At 43.6% G+C, this 19,812-nt stretch overlaps 2 protein-coding genes across 2 annotated transcripts in view; both read left to right on the forward strand.

The window, feature by feature from the left end:
- Positions 1-3,502, forward strand: part of PAH (phenylalanine hydroxylase) — a 40,706-nt gene extending 37,204 nt beyond the window's left edge. The window contains exon 13 of the mRNA XM_075052021.1: positions 90-3,502. Within this exon, the coding sequence (XP_074908122.1) occupies positions 90-133 (44 nt within the window). The 3' untranslated portion in view covers positions 134-3,502. The remainder of the gene's footprint in view (positions 1-89) is intronic.
- Positions 3,503-5,990: 2,488 nt separating this feature from the next.
- LOC142042193 (tyrosine 3-monooxygenase-like) overlaps positions 5,991-19,812 on the forward strand; it is a 32,135-nt gene continuing 18,313 nt past the window's right edge. Inside the window, exons 1-6 of the mRNA XM_075051858.1 lie at positions 5,991-6,188; positions 7,110-7,284; positions 10,763-10,851; positions 14,133-14,200; positions 15,408-15,458; positions 19,169-19,314. Of these exons, the coding sequence (XP_074907959.1) occupies positions 5,991-6,188; positions 7,110-7,284; positions 10,763-10,851; positions 14,133-14,200; positions 15,408-15,458; positions 19,169-19,314 (727 nt within the window). The remainder of the gene's footprint in view (positions 6,189-7,109; positions 7,285-10,762; positions 10,852-14,132; positions 14,201-15,407; positions 15,459-19,168; positions 19,315-19,812) is intronic.

A 19,812-nucleotide genomic window follows, 5' to 3' on the forward strand; every position in this document is an offset into this window, starting at 1 on the left:
CAGGGAATGGATATAGAGGGTAAATATACACAGTAGTGTCAGAAATGGGCTAGCTGTAGAATTAACTGCTCTGATTATTTCCTTTGCAGGTGAGATGGGGATCCTTTGCAATGCCCTCCAGAAGATAAAATGAAGATTTTCTGTAACTTGCTAATCACTGGCTACTGACTAGAAGCTGCCATGTGCAAATGCCAGTCTTCATCTAGCCTCAGTCTATTATCTTCCTGCATACTGCATGAATGCTTATGTAATATATCTTAATTAATATAGATTAGCAGAGAAATAGACATCTGCAGGTGACCCTTGACTCTTTTGGCCTTCAGACACTAATCCATTTTTTCTCACTAATGCATAGAAATAACCTTAGTTCTGGGAATCTGGGGAAAGCCTCCATATCTCTTGTGCCAAAGATTAGCAGAAGGAGGAGATCTCCACCATGCAGAGCTATAGTCTGCTGCAGCTGCGAGGTTGCATTACCACCCTGCGCCCAGAGCCAGGATAGCAATGACTAACAGACTAATCCACCTTGCTTTCTCTCACAGTCATTCTCCCCTCAGTCCCTCACATTTGTGCAAGGTTCCCATGGAGTTCCAAACTCTACACCTTTCAGGGGGGATACATATACTGCTTGGCCCTCTGTACCTCTACTTTTACACCCAAGCACCTCTGTCCTGAAATACTTATTTTTTCCTAAAAAGGTGATGTTGTAATTGATCCAAAGCACAGATGCTAGTGGAAAAGACAGCAAGTATGCTGCAGCCTCATTAACAAAGATTTATCACCGTGTGTAAATACAATGTATTTGCACAAGCATCAATCCCCAAAAGGTTTGTGCAAGTCAAGAACACTGTATGCTGTGATGTGTCATTGATCTGCAGAGCAGAGTGCCTAAGCAAGGCACCGAGACTGCTTATCCAGTGCATGGAGTCTGTGCCTTAATACAGTACCCACAGAAAAGTCCCTTCAGAGGAGAGTTACCTAAAGGCAAGCCTATGGGGCTTTTTGCAGTTGGATGTGAGGTCAGTTTGTCAATACTTTGGGCAAGCAAGAAACCATGCAGATGTTTTAACAGGGCATCAAGGCCTTATTAGTCCAGTCTCAGACCTGTGCTGGCTGTAATGTTGTGTAACGTCATGGATTCAGAGCTGATTTAGTACCAGTCAGCTTACAGAAAGGGGAGACCTCTCTTAATAGACATACTCAGCTACTCACTGTGGAAAACTGATGTGTGAAGGCTACCTTGTGTTGTGCGTGTCCTTCTCTGAGAGCACTTTATTCACCACTGCTGCGAGGTGTCTCCTAACCCAGAAGGTGGATACCAACACCTTGGAAATGGAGGAGAAGTGGTTCTTACAATGCAGTGAAGACATCAGAGCCTTCCAACTCCTAACTCACTGCATCTGTGGCTAGAGTCCCCACCAAAGCTATGGAAGACCTGGGTTAGCTGTGTCCCAGTCTGAGTGCATTCAAACCCAAACATGATATCTTTCAAGACAGTTTCTAAGTCATGATACTTTTTGGAGTCTCCTTCCTTCTCCCACTTGAGCTTTAATCTCCCTTTTTTGGTGAAAACAGTTTTATTCTTCCTGGAGTATAGCTCGACTGAGGCAGCAAATGGAAGCAAGGGTGATTCCAGCTTAACCCAATGGCTAAGCCATGGAGGGAGAAGAGCTTTGCTGCTCAGGAGGCTATTTCTGTAGTTTATCCAATAACTGTCACTCAAAGCAGAGAAATGCCCTCTTGGACTGGTCCACATTGTATAATGCCTCCCTGTAGCTCCCTAGTTGAAGGGGGAAGGAGACCAACACTTGTGCATTGGAACAGAATGGAGCAAAGCAGAACACTATTTCCAGCTTGAAACAATTCTGCATCATGATACTAACATGATTCAGAAGCCACATTTCTGTTAGAAGATCGAAAGATGGAGAGCGATTTGAAAGTCCGTGAGTCTCATACCTACTATTGTACTACTCTTGTATTTATGGTTTGAAAATCAATGGAGCTTTAATGTAAGCATCATCCTTTAGGACGATAGAAAGTACAGCTGTTTCCATTATATTTATGGTGGGTAATAACATTAATCTAAGGATACCAGCTGGAACCCTTTTCAATAGACATATACTTATGCAAAATGGTATCATTTTGGTGCTTTGAAGTAAGCTTTTTTATCTCTGTATCTTTTTTCTTCCTTTTTTTTCTCATGACAATGTCTGTGTAGATCTTTCAATCCTGCTTGGCATGTATTTTCAGTGTGAAAGTAGCCCATATTTTTCTCTCTTAATATAATAGGACCCATAAGGTAACTACGTACCACAAAGAGAGAATTTCATCCCAGGGGTGAAGTCTTTCAAACTAATCCTCAGACAGCTTTCCAAGCTCCTCTGCTTCTGGCTGTTATGAGTGACAGCAGCAGTAAATCTATAGTGATACTGAGAACCCAGGATTCATGGTTGTCTTTTATGTGCAAGTGGAGTGGTTAAAGATTATTGTTGCCACATGTCTGATTCTGTGTCCCTTAATGCAGGTTTAAATGAGCAATAACTGCAGCCAAAGCAGCCTAACATAGCTGTTCAGCAAGACTGAGAGATGAGAAAAAGTTAAAGGTTCAGTTTTAAAAGCAGAGGAAATATACTGAAAGTAGATTTTCTTGCAGAACAAATTAGCTTGGCATATGTGCTTTAAATAGTACACTTAAGTTGCATTTAAATAGGACTTCTTAATGGGTGACTTCTTACTTCCATGCTTAAAGAAAGTAGAAGTTGTGTAGCAAAATGCTTTTTGCATTATCTGGCCAGTCTAACTCCTCTTTGTAAGGTAACCACACAGGGCGATCAGAATTAAATAACCAGGTGGGAGGAATGCCCATCTGAGGTGGTTTCCAACTCAGAAAAGGCTCTCTTGCACTGGCTGACTATCACTCATCCAGACAAGATCAGGAAACCGATATTAAAAAAAAAAAAAAATCTCTTGATGTGTGTAATTACCTAGAAAAGTACAGCAAAACCTTGCTTGCTCTACCTTTGCATACTCTGTACATCTTTGTATGCTACTCTGACCAACCTATCCCAAACTAATCTTTTAAGTAACCTTCCTCTCTTCTATCCCACTATGATCACATTTCTTGATGTGCCCATCTCCAGCTCTGTTTCAGGTGATCAAAGAAGCCCTTTCATGAGGCCCTTTTCCTTTTCAGTGACCTTGGCCAAGGTCAGTGATGGTGATGGAGGGAGGGCTTGTCAGTACAGGTTGCACAGGGAGGCGATCTCCTCTGGGTGTCCTAAAATGCCTAGATCTGACAGCTGCCTTGGAGAAGGGACACTTTATTCCCCAAAGGATGCAGAAATTATTGAAAGAGGGATTAAGCACAGGAGCACTCCACAGGAGTGCATTCTTTTAAAGCCTGTCTCTTTGGTGCTTCAAACCATGCTGGCAGTTGGCAGAGAAGACTTTTTTGATGTTCAAATGTAACCATTTAAATTAACCTAAATAAACAGAAATATTAATGCCATATCCATTTCAAATGAATAGCACTGTGCTCATACAGGGTGGAGATATCCACAACAGTAACATCAAACATCAAAAATGGGCGGGTTGTTTGCGGTGATCAGCCATAGCCTTTTAAAGCACCCACCCCAGGGACTGCACGAGAGGGGGTGACCCTACTTTTGGGGTGCGAGAGCCCCACCTTCTGCAGGGAGAAGCTGCCTGTCCTCATGGGAAAGGATGACACACTGTGCTCCAGTCATTGCCTAGCCCTTTAAACTGCAGCACCCAGCCTGAGACCTCTCCTCCTGCACTCCTAGAGGTCCCTGAAAGTGCTGAAAGCAGGACTCTGGGATGTCTCAGCAGACTTGACTTACATCATGGGTGAGGCCTTCCTGGGCCTGTCCCAAGCATGGATTCAAGGTGGTATTGGAGTGTCCACTGCCTAGGTAAGGACATTTCACCACCTGGAGGGCCAGGGCTCTCTGTGCTGCTTCTGCAGAGGGCTGAAAAGCTTGCCATAAGCTCTGCCTATGCTGCTTCAACTATCACACTGGCTAATGAGTCCAGTCTGGCTCTATAGAGAAAGCTCAATTCATACGGAGAACTTGATTAGTGCTGTACAAACATATAGAGATGGGACTCTGACACTAGAGCATAAAGACAGCCATAGGAGCCTGATGTCCCTGCTCTGCCAGTATTTGTGACCAGTGCCTTAAACATGCATCTTGAGCCCTGGGGCTTTCACCTACGTGTCCACATGCAGCTGGAGTAGGAGACCTTGTGCCATTCGTTGTTTGTGCCATGCCTGTGGCCTGGAGGTGGGGATGCATGCACCCACCCTTCACGGGAAAGGCCCAGTTTGGACTCAGATAGTCAGACTCAGCTCAGCTCGTTCTCCTGTACCCAGCCTTGCCAGCACCGCTAGGGAAGCGTGGGAGTGCGAAGAGCCTTTCCCCCCCCTTAAACCCCACTTCTTCTCCCGTTCGCTTTGCAGCCGCAATTGAACCACCCCTCAATTGCCCCCTTGACCTCCCGGAGACCCCTAAGACATGAGCCGGGCCGGGGGTGAGGGGGGGACCCGGGGCACCCCGAGGAGCGGAGGGTGCCGCAGCCCGGAGCCGGGCCGCGATCAGCACCGCGGACAGCGGCTTGCCCTGCCCTGCCCGCGGGCGGCGCCGGGCCCGGGCTGGGCAGGGCCGGGGATGGAGGGGGGGCAGCCCTTTCCCGGCTGGTACTCACCAACCCCTGCAAAGCCCGCGATGTCCCAGGTCTGGACAGGACCGTGTTCCACAGGGTGCCGAGACCTGCCTCCTGGGCACGGTGAGCCAAAATTCACCTCGGGTTTGTGTGTCTCAGGCAGGTGACGGGGGAATCGAGACCTTCCCAGCGCTCTGTCTTGGGCTGAAGGGAACTGCTGCGCTGTCATGGACTCCGGACAACAAAATTTGGTTGCACTGTCTTTATCTCCGCTGGCCTGGGAGGAGGAAAGAGCAATATAGCACTAGCATGTGTGACCCAGCCAGAATCAGCTAAGGGACACATCAGAAATGGCTCTGTCTGCCAAGGGGGGACAGAGAGGTGGTCTTCTCTGTTGGCCTGCAAGATGACTTTCACGGGGGTTCCAGCACACTGTAACATGGGTTATGAAGATACAGGTGGTCATACCCAGAAACATGTTTGTGGATGTCAGGGGACACCATGCCCTGGCAGGAGCAGAGCTGAATCCCCCCTGAGCTTGCCCTGTCAGCTGCGAGAAAGAAGTGACCCTGGGCTTTTTGAGAGTCTACTTCACTGGAGATAAAATCATGACAGAAACAAATGCCAACAGAGGAACTTAGCCTGGAGGCAGCACTCAACTCCTGTAGGGCTAGGGTAGAACAGGTCAGATCCTGTAGGCAGGAAAAGCTCAGAAGTAGGCAATGAATTTTGACTCTGACTCATGTCTCTCTGGCACTACCACAATTGGATCTGTGCAGAGGGCACACCACTTGGATTGGGCTAGGGTTTGGGGCAAGAGCCCTGGGGGCATGGTCAATGCAGAGAGGGCCCCAGTGAGGCAAGGGAGGGTGAGGAGGAATGGAAATCTCAGACATTGTGCAGGGCAGTCCAGACTGGGACATGTAAGTGGGTCTTAGACTAATTGCCTCTCCACAAAGGAGCCCATCTCCAGGGTTGAACGGCTTGCAGACGCCTTCAAACAGAGCAGGAGGGCTGTGCTTTGAAGTTACCCAGAGGAGGAGGGTTACCTTGGGCTCTTGCGCATATCCTACGCAGGCGGTTTCCCTTGATGTGTCTGGCATGGTGAACATAAATGTCCCTACACCTAAGACAGTAGCAACCAGCTTGCTTCGCTGATGTCTGGCAGCTCTGATCTCACCCCTCACATAGACGCACTGCATCTCCAGTCCCACCACATCCCCTGGCCATTGCTCTGGGAGAAGTACTCACATCTCAGGCAGTTTCCACTCAACGTCTGGCAATTGCAGTTGACTCCCTGTCTCCCAATGAAGACTGACTTGGCGGGGATCTCAGGCCAAAAGGAAGAGGCCAGCAAGGAGAAGGAGATGTGTGGCATAGAGTCACTGAACAGGCGAGGCAGCCTGGACTCCAACAGGGAGGATGGTAGAGCCACTGTCATCCTGACCCTCACCCTCTTCAATGTGAGGAAGATTGAGCTCTCTAAGGCAGCCAGAGTCTTTGAGGTACAGACCTCACCATTCCCTTCCTCCATTGAGCCCTCTCTTCTGTCCCTATTGCCTTCACCTCTCCCACTCTGCATCTCCCCCTCTCTCACTCTTCTGCTGCTCCCTGCCTGACTTATGCCTCCACCTGCCTTCCCCTTTTCTCATTGTCCCTGGTTTGCTCCAGCTGCTCAGAGAGGTTGGCTGGCCTCTCCAGGTGAAGAAGGAGAGTGCTCTGGAGGGAGGGAGCAGCTGGACAAAGGCATTTAGAAGAATCATCATTTTATGTAAGGGCTGTTTAGAGCAGATACCAATCTGTTATTTCTTTCTAGCAATCATGGTGGCCAGCCATGACTAAACAACAGGCCAGCATTTCAAGCACTCAGATTGTGGGGGTGTTAGAAGCCAATGAATTTTCTCTGTAAATTTGGCAGGAGATATAGAGAATATAAGAGCTGTAAACCATACAGGCATTATATATTCTGGGCACTTGAAGTATCCCCACCAGGTGCTCACTCTCATCTGTGAAAATGAATAACTCAAAAGAAAATTTTATATTAGTTACTTATTTTTAATCATTTGCAATTATTTAATGATTATGGTGTTATTATACATCAATAGATCTGCTTTCATTTTGCTGGGGTCTTAAGAGTTACCCAGCCACTCTTTTGTTGTTTTTGCACAGATGAAATGCTACAGTCAACAGTATCTCATCTTTTATCTTCATCTATCTCTACCTAATTCTACAGTGTTTAATCTTTAGCTCTGCCTGTATTTTAGCTCCTTCTAAACAGGGCATTATTAGACTTCGTTGCTTAATATGCATTTCTTGTTAAGACCTCTTTTAGTAACCTTTAAAAGACATCATAGAAGTGTATCTAGACTTACCTGGATTTTCAGTCTTTGGAGAAGCTTCATCATATGAACATCTGGCTCTTGCAGGTGTTTGAAACTCAGATCCATCACTTTGAAACCAGACAAGCCAAAAAGCCCAAGAATTCTGCTGATCATCTTGACATTTTTGTTGAATGTGAAGTTCACAGTGCTGATGTTAGTATTCTTATCACCTCCTTAAAGAGAGTAGCAGAGGATGTGAAAACTAGCAGAGAAGACAAAGGTAAGAAACATATGCATCTGTTAGTGCTGTTTCGTTTCTTTTTGGAGTAACTTTTTTGCATTAGCCTCATAATAGTAATTTAATTAGTCCGGAAAGCAGGTGAGTATGCATTCATTTTTCTTCACTGCATGGCTGTTTTCCCTGATTTGGGACCATTCCCATTGGTGTGGAAAGGGAGGGACTTCATCATAGCCAGTGGAACTGAGGTGAGAAAAGTGTTCCAGCAAAAAGGGAGATGAGAAGGATAGAGCAGAAAAACAAGAAGCTGAGGAGAAACTGGAAACTCCTCAATAACAGGAAGACTGTGGGCTGAGAGCTGTGCAGAGAACTCACCGCTCCGAGGCAAACACAGACACTTGATGGGAACACAGTGATACGGCAGAGGGTCTGAATGTTTCATTTGCTTGTAGTGTGTTGTGTTGGTTTTGTTAAAAGAAGCAGTAGCTGTCTGTTTATGGTGTCCACTGCCATCTGGATCCAGTAGTATTGTCTGTAGGTAGATTGCTCTTTCACTGAAAAGAGCTAAATGCAACCACCTTGAAGAAGCTTCCAGAGTGCAAGAGGGAGAGAGGGGCAGCTGAAAGCTTGCAAGGCAGGCAGGGAGAGCCAGGCAATAAGTTTTTTGTAGAGAACAGACTCACTGCCAAATCTGGAGTAACAGAGCATCAGGCATTTTCCCAGGCACTTGAAAAGCTTGTTTGGAGGTTGTGCAGCTTCAAAAGTTGCACTTTAGGAACAGTATTTCACCTGGCAAAGTGCTCCAAGTGGCTGCTCCACTGCCTGTGCTGTATTTGAGTCACCGTCCCTACCAGTCAGCAGGATGGAAAGTGAGTTTGCCAGAGGTAGACCGGTATTTTTCCTGCTTACAGGCAGGTAGGGGATCAGCGAGTACAACAAGCTGTTAGAGACCTTTAATACAATCCTGAGGATGCCAGAGGTGCCCCTGATAAATGAGAAGGCTGAGGGTCCAACTCATAGGTTGAGTTCTCCGAATACAGAATTGCCATGAGGTTTCCCACCCTTGACAAGGCTGGGCAGAAATCCCCAGGGCCCTTTTAGCTAATACAGTCCTGTTTGGACACCTTTGGGTGTTGCTTGAAATTCACCTTCAGGCTAGTGATGACAGCCAGTCCATGCCAAGCTGTTCTCAGGGACTGTGAGGATATCAAAAAGGTATCATTGTCATCAGGGAAACTGGAGAGCCAAAGAGGATTTTGGAGCTTCATTTTCTTTAGGATTTTCTTGGGAGTTGAGAGGTTTGTGCTCAGAAGTAGCAGTTAGTTTCATGCGTGCTGGGACTGGGATGTACAATAAAAATAAGGGACTGTTAAAAGAGGGTGTGTTTATGGTTAAACAAGAGGAATATTAGGGATATAATTTTCTCCACATTTTCCTTTTCCTTATGGTTTTGAACAGCAATCATTAAAGTCATCAGGCTTATTTTGCATATAATGTTGCTAGAATTAATATACTTGGCATGCAAATGACCAGAGTCTTTCTGTTTCTAAGTTACCTCAGACTTACACACAGCACTCCTTAGTTTGTAAAGAGTCTTTTCTGGGTGTTTCAGACCCCAGAATTCAGTAGTGCCCTAAGCAGTTCATTTGATTGCAAGATGAAAGGCTCAGAGAGTTGGTATTTGTGGCCCACAGAGATGCCCTAGGTGTGGGCACCAGCAAGAACTGGGGATTTGAAGGTTTTGGCCTTAAAGCTCTTCATGTTTTGGTCCTATTGAGGTGAATTCAGGAGTGCTAAAGTGTCAGAGGACTTTGAGCTCAGCTAGCTGCTAGGTCTAAGATTGGCTAGTGGTCCATTTTACTGGTATATCTTATTGAAAGTGGTGGTGCATCTTATTTAAAGAGGCTAGTTGCAGCTTCATGTTCTAGTAGGGTTTGCAGATGCCTGTGAAATCATATTGATAACTAGGAGGTATCTAAGTTGTATAAACATACTTACTGGTCAGCAATTATTTTGCTGGGAAGATGCAAATATGTACGTTCTGGCTACCCCATCACCTGAGGGTCCATCCAGCTCCTGGATTAATCTATTTTTTTTCCCACATGGGCTTTTTATTCTTTTCTTCAGAGTTTTCAGGTGAGCCAGGCAAGCCTTGCCAGGCAGTCTGCTGAAGGACAGTGATGACACAATGCCCTGCCCATAGTGGCTTTAACCCAAATTAATTTGGTACTCAGTTGAGAAAAGCAGTGGTTATCTCTGCTTCCATGAAGCAGACAGATGCAGCTAAACCGGCATCTGTCAGCACTATCCTGTTTTATTGGCTGCATCCATTTCTGTGACCAGGCTAAGAGTTCTGCCATGGTCCTTCCTCCCCTCTCCTTTAGCCTGCCTACCCTCTCCCAGGACTCAGTAAGGGATAGGCAAGACGTGTACGGGGACATACAGTGGAGGACTTATGGTCAGGTACAGGTTTTGAGGTGGTACGGCCACAGATGACAGGACGGGCATCTTGTGTGCAGAATCATTAGTACAGCCAAAGACAAAGGCTCAGCAAAAAAAATTCTGGGGTGATGTAAAACATCTGTCAGACTAGTATTTCTTCCTTCTTATAGCAGAATTGGCCATAACTGCATGAAGGAACTGGAATTTCCCAACGTCAGCGTGTATTTGTACACTACAAGCCTTGTACCTTTGTGAACTGTCTGTGCCTGGATATAATATAATTGGGCTAAATCTAAATTCGCCATGCAGTACAGAGATGCCTCGTCTCTTGTCAAGCATGAGATTAAGGTGACCCCAAACAGACCTCTTCTGACCTGTAACACAGTAAGTCTGATCACAGCATCAGTCTGACCTCAGAAAGCAGCATCAACTTTGTCTTTTTTCAGTAGTTTTTTAATTCATTGGTTATAAATGCTCGCACTTAAATTGAGCACACTTTATTTTAATTTTAGTTACCAGAAAAGATCCCCTCTTCAGAGGAAGAAAACTGTTTGGAAATTCTGCTAATGCTAGAATAATTTTGCTGGGGAAAAAAAAAAAAAAGAGCCAGAAGGAAGAACTTGAAGTCAAGATACTTCTTGGCCTGTTTTGTTTCTAGAAATGACAAGTTTTCCTTTTAAAATGTTTTCACTTTTACAGGTGTGAAAATTTAAGACTACTTTTTAGACATGATCAAGATACTTTCTTAAATCCAAAATGTACAAATAAATTTGTTGTGCTGTGTCAGACAGAACATCTCTTTTGCCGTAAAAGGAAATGATTTTGCCTTTAAAAATTGTTTCTACTAATTAAAACTGAGATATTATCATTGCAAGTTAGTTTCAGATCATTTTTCATCCAGTCTGCCAGTTTGGTTGGCAAACAAATTCAGCTACTGACATATGGTGACACGTAGATATGAATATGCTTAAATATTGATGAAAAGAAAGCTTGTAATCTTCAGCACAACTTATATTTTCTGTGTCTCTTAAAAATTATTTGATCCTTTCTCATTTAACTCTTGCTGCTTTCCCTCCAGTGCCCTGGTTCCCCAGAAAAATCCAAGATCTGGACAAGTGTCACCATCTGATCACTAAGAGTGATCCCAGTTTGGACCATGCTCACCCTGTAAGTTTGATGTCACTCTTATTTCATTTTTAAAAAAGAAACTTTCTGTAGGGAAATTTTTGAAGGAAAATTTCAGGAGTAAAGAAATACTCGTGCAAGGACAGAAAAAAGGAAGGATCAGATAAAGGCTGATCTTCAGTGGAATTAGGGAGTATAGAATGAATAACTTAATAATGAGAAAAGCTTATGGGTCCTGATTCATCAAGGTACATATGATTAACATCGGACACATGCTGAAGTAATTTCTATTCAACATATTCTTTAGCATGAGTTTACATTTCATTGTTTAGTTTAAAAAACCCTCCTGTTTATTATTTCACCCCAATATATTTGAAGTATGCCCATTTTGTACTAGCCAGTCCACATAACAGTCAGGCTCCCCAGCCTTTGGTGTTTTCTATGTTTTGACCTTTCAGATACTCCATACTGCATTTTTAATTTTGCACATGCCAGGAATCTCATTCAAGTGCAGATGTACAGAGGATGGTAATGAGGACAAGCGGCAAAGAGCTAGTCACTAATAAATACCAGATCCTCAGATCCCACAGAGGGGAGTATTATGCTTAAACTTGCAAAAATCGTCTAGACAGAAAATAAGATAAACACATGACAGCACTGATTAATGGATATAAGACCTGAACTGAGATTTAAATGTGACTGGAGAACCTCAAAAGGTCTAGTGATTTCAGTTGAGGTAAGCATCTAAAATTTAAACAGAAAGCAAGTTGGAAAGATTATAGTCCTAATTTACATCTGACTTCACACAAGGTCTTTGGAGCCAGGATTTTGGCAGTATTTATTGATACTACTCTGCAAAATATTGTTAGAATGTTTGTGACGGGCTTTCCCTTAGATTCAGGCAGTAGGTTTTGGTTACAAGTGGGCCACAAAAAAGGCTTTACTCATAAGAGCTTTGTATGTGTACTCTTAGCCTTGCCATAAGCAGAAACTCTAAGAGAAGGAAGAGGAAAAATGCACTGTAGAGTCCCGCACTAGTAATGATAATAGTAAGGCAAAGTACTGGGAACAAACGAACAAACGCTCATTTCTCGTCAAAGTTTTCCAGCTTTAGTACAGATGAGATACGAGTTAGGAACAGACAAATAAGGGACTCCAAAGGGCCGCTTGCTGATTGACAAGGCAGGTCGCAGGACTGGTGTGGGGTGTTCTGCCAAACGTCACAGAGAAGTGATGCACAAAAAGGAAAAAAAACCTACAGACTTTGCACTGGAAAATGCAAGGAAGATTTAGATGGATGTCAACAGAATCTACAAGATTTTGTCATTCCCTTTTCTAAATGTCTGAGTTCTATTTAGACCCTTTTATTAACCTACACGATGTTAATGTTGTTAGCTATGTACAGTTCTGAGGTACAAAAAAACTTTCCAACTCTGTCTTCTATTTTTGAGAATCACTTATTAAACTATAAAGCTCTAGGAGAGCTTAAAATTCTCCTTAACCAGGACATCTTTCATTCTTCCTCACATCTTTCTGATAGAAACAATCCAAGTTATTTGTCATTTTCTTGATGGACTAAACCACGACACCTGAGCTAGCTCTGAGGCTGTTTCTCATGAGATAAATGAATGAATGTTGGGAATTCCTTGAATTGGACCAAGTTTCCTTCCTACTTTGCCAAATAGGAGATATGAGCACTGAAGAGGATGAGAGAAAGAGCCAATGGTGCAGAGTTACTGAAGTTTTGAGTGGGGATAAATCTACGCTGCAGAATGCAGTGCGATGTAGAAATACCTAAACTGGCTTGAAACAAGTTAGCTCAGGCACCAAAAATCATTTGTCTGTGGCAGGAGGAAGCACAGTGTGGGCTCATTTACTGTGCCGCTAAGCACGGCTCAAAAATGGATAAGTTGGAGGAAAGTACCAGCAGAGATTTTGCATATACATTTACTGCCAAACAGGCAATTTGGGCTGGCCACCTCAACAGCTTCACTTTATTCCTTACCGTCTCTTTAGCGGCCAGAAAAGCAAACTGGTGACAGTGTGACACCAGTCTCTGGGGCACCCAGATACTGGGTGTAGCGCTCCCCCAGGGAGGGTCCTGCTGCTCAGGGGGTGGGTGCGGAGCCCTGGGAACAGCAGGGACAAAGCTGAGGGGTCCCAGCATCAACGCTGGTCTGGCCTGATGGCTTTTCCATGTGTTTTGCATGGACTCGTTATAGCTACTGACAAACAAGGGTGGCATCTGAATGAACATATTATCCGTAACACATGACAAAAATAAACATGCTCTCGGGATCCAGTTCTTTCCTCAGATTCATGCACACAATGCTCATTAACAGCAGTATTACTGGTATTATTGCTACACTTGAAAATTATGTGAATAAACCTAAGGGAGAAATTTGGCTTGTAGTATGCAAAGTGGTTCCAGTAAATTCTGAATATTTTAGAATAATAAATATTTGTACAGTGATGCTGATCAACGCTGCTTTATGAGTTGTATTAGTAACAGTGCCAGATTTCAGATTTTATTCCTATTATGAATGATGTAAAATTCAAAGGAATTTGATTCCACATCTCTATTCATACTAAATAGCTGGAGAAGCCTGCCTGAAGCTCAACTTCTAGTAAACACCGAGGGGGCAAAAAGAAAACTCTGGTATTTAATAAGTAAACTGCCCCTTTAAACAGATACCACTGGATGTGTCTTTAGCATAATATGGTAGTAAATGGACGAGGGGGGTTGAGCTGAAAGCCTGCACTTTCTACAGATTCAGCAGCAGCTTTAATGATTTCTAGCCAGTGAGGACCCTTTTTTCGCCCAAAATTTTTCACAGGGTATGGTGCAGGCACAGTGTACTTTTTCTGGCAAGGTGGTACTAGGCTTGGTATCATCATGTCCATCGCAGCCCATATTGCAACCTTCATGTTTAGAGGAGGAAAGAAATGATTGAGAGATTCAGCTCTTCCCCAGAAGAAGTGACACCCCTATTTCAATTCCATTTTTTATGTGATTTGCATTTAAATTTGCCTGTAAGTGTAACGGTTTGTGCTGTAGTGTTTATGAACAACTCCAAAACCTTCCCACCAAGCCATGTTACTTTCCTTTCTGGTCACAGGCCCCAAATTTCCATCAAAATGTCAGGGATGTAACTGACTGCAGACTTTGGCTTACACTGTTCATAAGCCTCAAGATTCATTGCCTCAGAGAAAAAAACCCAACTATTTGAGGCCAAGGTTTTCTGAATGCTTCTGTTAGCAAATTTACTTAGGCCCACAAATCTCTTAATGTAAAACTTTTTTCAAATTATTTTCTAACTCAGGGACACGCCGACCTGGAGTATAAGAAACGGAGGGCATTCTTTGCTGACCTTGCCTTTAATTACAGAGCGTAAGTACAAGGCTGCTGAAAAGAGACTTCAGTGGTCCACATGTGCTTTCAGACATCTTCATGTGCAAGAAATACCAGAGACTTAATCTTTTGTCATTGTATCAAAGGGGCTATCTTTTAGAAAACAGAATTCAGCCACAGAAGCTTTCACTCCAGATGGAATAGACTTTTCCCACAACACAGCAAACATACCTTAGGATAAAAATCTTTTGAGTTGCATTCACATCTCCTTCAGTGCTGTATTTTTTCTTAGCGGAGGTGGTTTCTCAATATGACTCTTTCATTTCAATTTTGCAGTTCTTTTTAGGACTAGCTCCTGAACTGAGGCTAATCTTTTTCAAGGAACTATAAGGAACAATGTTTAGGAACACATTTTTGACAAAGAAAAGCAATTTACTGTTTTTGTTATTTGTTTGACAAAATGTCTCTAGCCGTGTCCATTAGCTATGTAAAAACCTAAAAACCTTTCATGTCTTGTGTGGGTGATGGAAAATGTTTCTGCCTTTATGTGTAAACCTTCCCCAGAATCACACTGCTCTCTGACAGAGTCAATCAGATGTATAGGTAGAACTGGTTGTGGCTTATCAGCCTTATGGTGTTCAAGAACTGGTGAAATCTCCCAAGCCTTGAGAGACTTCTATTTGGGTACAGTTCTCTCACCGCCACCATATATCACAGCTAGCGCAGCCCAAAACAGCACAAAAGCACGCACTGAACCGACTCGGAGCTACTGAAGAAGCAACAGTGAGGAAGAGGAGAGATGACCGCCTGTCAGAGAAGTTCGCGAGAACCACACAGTGTGTGCCAGGGCAGGTCCCTGCTGATGGGTTTGTGAATACTTCTCTGCCACGGTACTGTGCCCATCCCAGCCTCCAGGGATGGACCCTCTGGGCACACACGGCGCTTTCCTTGCCAGATTGCCTTCAGCTGAGGTAAGGGTAGGCCTGAAGGCTAATTTTTATTTCTATAAAGCAGATCATGGCTTCCTTTCTTACCATATCCCTCTCTTTTCCCACCACACTGGAACAGAGGAGAAAACGCACACTATAGAGCCTACCAAGACAAAGAAGTTGTTAATTATGTACTGCTTTGCTGTTTCTGTCTTCATTACAGCAAATATTGATGGTGCAGGCAAAGAAAATAATACATGGAAACTGAACCTGAAACCTGCTTTAGGCACACACGTTATTTCCTCTTTTCATTACAGAGGAGACCCTTTGCCTTGCGTCGAGTACACAGCGCAGGAGACTGCGACTTGGTGAGTTTGTTACCTCCACTCCGACTCCTGGGCCATTCCACTGCAGTTCCAGGAAAGACTGGCAATGTGAGACAGTTACAACATTTTACAATCACATTTATCCATCTCAAATTTTACTCCTTGGTTAAGAGTCACCTTTTGGTCATTTGTTTTGCAGAAAGCCATTCTCAGGGCTGGTCTTACCTATTCACTTTCTAGAGTAAAATGCATTTTCCTGACCACCTTCCTGCCTGCCAATCTCATCAAGATAGCAGAAGCCAGAAAACACCCGGAGCCTATAGTATAACTTCTTCTAACTGACCTCCAATTAACCACAGCTATGGTGGTGACAGAAATATCATCTCTCCAAATCTGTTACCAGGAGAAGATGCCCACTTGCAGGATGTGGCTAATTCAATGTTCATAGGACAGACCAGCCTTGCTTGTCCTCCTGCAAGTGTTCATTGCTGTTAACATGGATAGGTATCATTCTCTGAAACTGAGGGTAAAGGAAATTTTGGAGTGCCCTTCCATGATACGTTATTTACACTGTAAAAAGGCCTTTGATGTACTATGAAATGACGGCAAGTTACTTTTACACGGGTGCAGCATTTCTTCACTGGGGCTTTGTTTCTCCTGAAGATTTGCCACTCAAAAAAACCCCTAGCCAACCAATCAAAATTAATTCAATTCAAAGTATGTTTGCAGACTCTATGTGAAGTATGTGGCAGATGTGAAAGAAAGAAGAATTCTTATTTCATACACCTCTGTTTCTACTTTCTTCCACTAACTTTAACAAATCTCAGTAAGCACCAATAAGTACACATTTGTATGATAATACAAACATAAATATGTCCAAATGTCCCAACTAAGAGCAGAGCCTCAGGATTGTGCAAGGTGCCACATGTGCACATAATAAGAGAGAGTCTTTGTTCAGAAAAGTTTGTAATTTAAATGGAAAGAGCCTAAAGGTGGGAAAAAGGAAGAATGGTGACCACATTTTATAACTGTGGAACTGAAAAAGCTAGAGCTTAAGTGATTTGCCCAAAATTATACACAAAGTTTATGTCAATGCCAGGAATTAAATCCATACACTAGATGTCTCATGCCAGAACCTCAACCACAGGGCCATCCCATCTTTTTCAGTGATTATTTTATTTTAAATAAAATCCGCTGTGCCACAGAAAGCTTGAGGGGTGTTGCCCACAATCACATAGAAACCTTGCATCCAACTCATCCACGCGGTCACATTTTTATTAAGCTCAAATAGGTTTTTATAGCATCTTTCAATTGTCAAAGATTGATGGTCGGTGTCACGCTCATGATTGCTACCACCAGCCAACAATCTTGGCATGGGATGGTGTGTGGGAATGTCATATTTAAGAAAATTTAATTTTGTGTTCTTTCCTGTTTTTCTCTTTTGTTGCCAACCTCCGTCATTCCAGCCCTTCTCCACCTAGAATTAGTCCCACTGTGGTAACAGAATAGACCTTTAAAGAATTATCTGCCCATTTCCCCAAACAGCCAGCCCCAGCAACCCAGGTTGTCTTGTTATGTAAAGCTGTTTCCAAAATTAGACCTCCCAATGGTTATCACGGCCCCCTGGGGTTGTGCCCTGAGGTCAGCTGCATTACAGAACAACTTAATTGAGCACTGTGCAATTGAACGGGAAATTTTTAGCACAGACTAAATTCCCTTGGTGTTCACTCTGAAGAGTTGTTGGATGCCTTCAGTTTGTAGCAACATGGTTATAAAAATGAAAACTAATCAAGTGAAGAAATATGACTTTCAGAAAACAGAGGGTACAGATGATCTGAATTTCTGTTTTCAGGCAGGCTTCTTGGAAGGCCCTGAAACTAAATAGTCACAAAAGATAGCTTCTGGGTAAAAGCTCTACAAGAAAAAGGGAGAACATAGGAAAAAATTATGGGGATGCACCTGTCACATCTTCATAATAAAGCTGAGTAGTGCCACTTTCTTCTGAAAGAATATGGACATTTATGTAAAATAAGGTCATTCCCTTAAAAGTGTTTCAAGTGGCTGGCTCCATCCTTCGTTATGAGGCTCTTCTCTAGAGTATTTCATAGACGACGCTTTCAGCAGTTTCTCTTTTCATGTCCACACTGAAGCACCATCAAGTAGCAGCTTAATGCTCCTTTGAGTGATAGCACCTCCATACGGTGAGGCATTACACCTATTTGAGACACTACGTTAGGGCAAATGAAATTGTTGTTTGGAAATATCTGCTACTCTATTGACTTTGGAGAGAATTTAGATGATAGCCTTCAAGGTACTTAGAGAGGAGGGACACTTAGGTTTGGAGAATTCATCACTAGCCTCTGAAAATGCTTGTGTTTCTGTGGTAGTCAATGTTTAGACACACAGTAGAATGATACTTTGATAAAAGAGGCCATATGTGCAGAAGTGTAAATAAGCCTCCTCTCCCTAGGCTCCAGTCTGGGGATGAACTGTGTACTGGTTCAGATGCTGTGCAATCCCACTGAAGTCAGTGGTATTCTATGGGGAAATAAGCCAGGGCAACACTTGAACTCTAGTCCTCCTCATTTTTTCCTAATTCTTCTATGGAAATGGCCCAGTCTCCTGCGGCTTTTGCAATAGTGACAGCAGCCACTGTTTCCCTCTGTTCTTTTAATTTTTTTTTCCCTCCTAAGGTTTTTCTCCCCCCCCCCCCCCCGCCCCTTCATGCTGGCTCATTACTCCCACACTGTGTAAGACATTCGTACTAATGAAGAGAGCCATTACCAGGGACTGGCTATCACCTCCATAGCAACAATAGCGTCACAAAAAAAAAATACAATACAAAAACAACAAAAGGTCATTTTCCGTAGCCAGCATTTCCAAGAATGATCTCAATTTTCATAAAACAATGTTTATAAAATTGTTAACACCCCAGGGCCATGTCTGAACAAAAATAACCATTTCTATAAGGTTCTTTGCCATCCTATTACTACTTGTTTACTTTGCAACAGCTAAATATATTCCAAACCACAGCTCTAAATCCAAGCACCATCAAGTTTGGGAGAAGCTTGAAGCCTGTGCCCAAATCTGGTTATATATATTTTTCTTCAGCTGATCACTTTTTGTATAATGGGTAAACACGCTTCAAGAAGTTGTCATGTCTTTCAAATACATAGCCCATGCCAGGCATTTTGAACTGCAAAAGTATGAACCTCTTTGCCTCTCCACATGTTACTCTTCAGTATCAGAAAATGTGCTGCTTTTTCAGAAGGAGGTTTGCAAGAGTCAAATATCAGCTAGGCTTCAGCATGGAGATGGAGGGACTGGCATTTCAAGTTGTTCCCCAATGTGGGGAAGGAAGGAATGCCTGACTCATTCCATCCCTAAACTGCGCAACACAGTGGGCCACAGCCTCAGCTTTCTCCCTGGGGTTTCCCTGGTACCTCCAACACCCTTATACCAAAGCAAGAAACACTTCTGAATCAGGATTAGAGTCCTGTTACATTAAAGGAGGGCGTAGGAAGGGATAAAACAGATTTGCTGAACAGAACCCACCTTCTGAAGGAAAAGTGAAACAAAACCCCCTTGTGCTTTGCTATGTCCACCCAGGCATCAGCTTCTGAGCACCAGCTGTCCTGAGTTCAGATTTTTAGACCATGCTGGGGGTTTATACTTCTCTGTGGATCTATAGATAGGGCAGATAAGTACTGCTTTATTGAGGCGGGTGACGGTATGTGGCTTTTGCTTTTCAGGAGAGAGGTTTACAGGAAGCTGAGCAGCCTTTACCCTACTCACGCCTGTACGCAGTACCTGGATGCTTTCCAGCAGCTGGAGAAATACTGTGGCTACCAAGAGGATAACATACCTCAACTTCAGGACGTCTCCAGATTTTTAAAAGGTCAGTCATTGTGAACCATGGTTTATTCTAGGGTTTCCTGGATATGTTTGTATACCACGTACACACACAAACCATCTCGTAGGACCCAAGCTGGTGAGCAGAGCTGATTAGCTGCAGGATTTCCTCCTGCAAAATGAGCTGTAGCACAGGGCATTAATACCAGGCATATCTAGGGACCAAGCTGTAAGCGAGCTTGTGTTTGCTCCACGAGTGGCTGCAGTTGGTGTAGCACTAACCAGCTAATTCCAGTGCTAGCAGCAGTACGGCCACAGCAGCACACTGTATTTTGTGCTTCTATAGCTATGTTGCTTGTAAAACCTAAACACAAGTACAGGTACATACCTCTCAAATCCATGTTTTTCTGATGCATGAGACAGGATGGCAATGCGTGCTAGAGGAAATGACTTCCAGGAGGTCCAGCTAGTCAGTCAGCAGCTACCTTGGAACAACACTCCTTTTTTTCTTCTCTGTGGCCCCACACTAAACTCTTTGGTGACA

The sequence above is a fragment of the Buteo buteo genome, chromosome 19 (genome assembly GCF_964188355.1).
Source record: "Buteo buteo chromosome 19, bButBut1.hap1.1, whole genome shotgun sequence".
In the NCBI taxonomy this organism is placed as follows: Eukaryota; Metazoa; Chordata; class Aves; order Accipitriformes; family Accipitridae; genus Buteo; species Buteo buteo.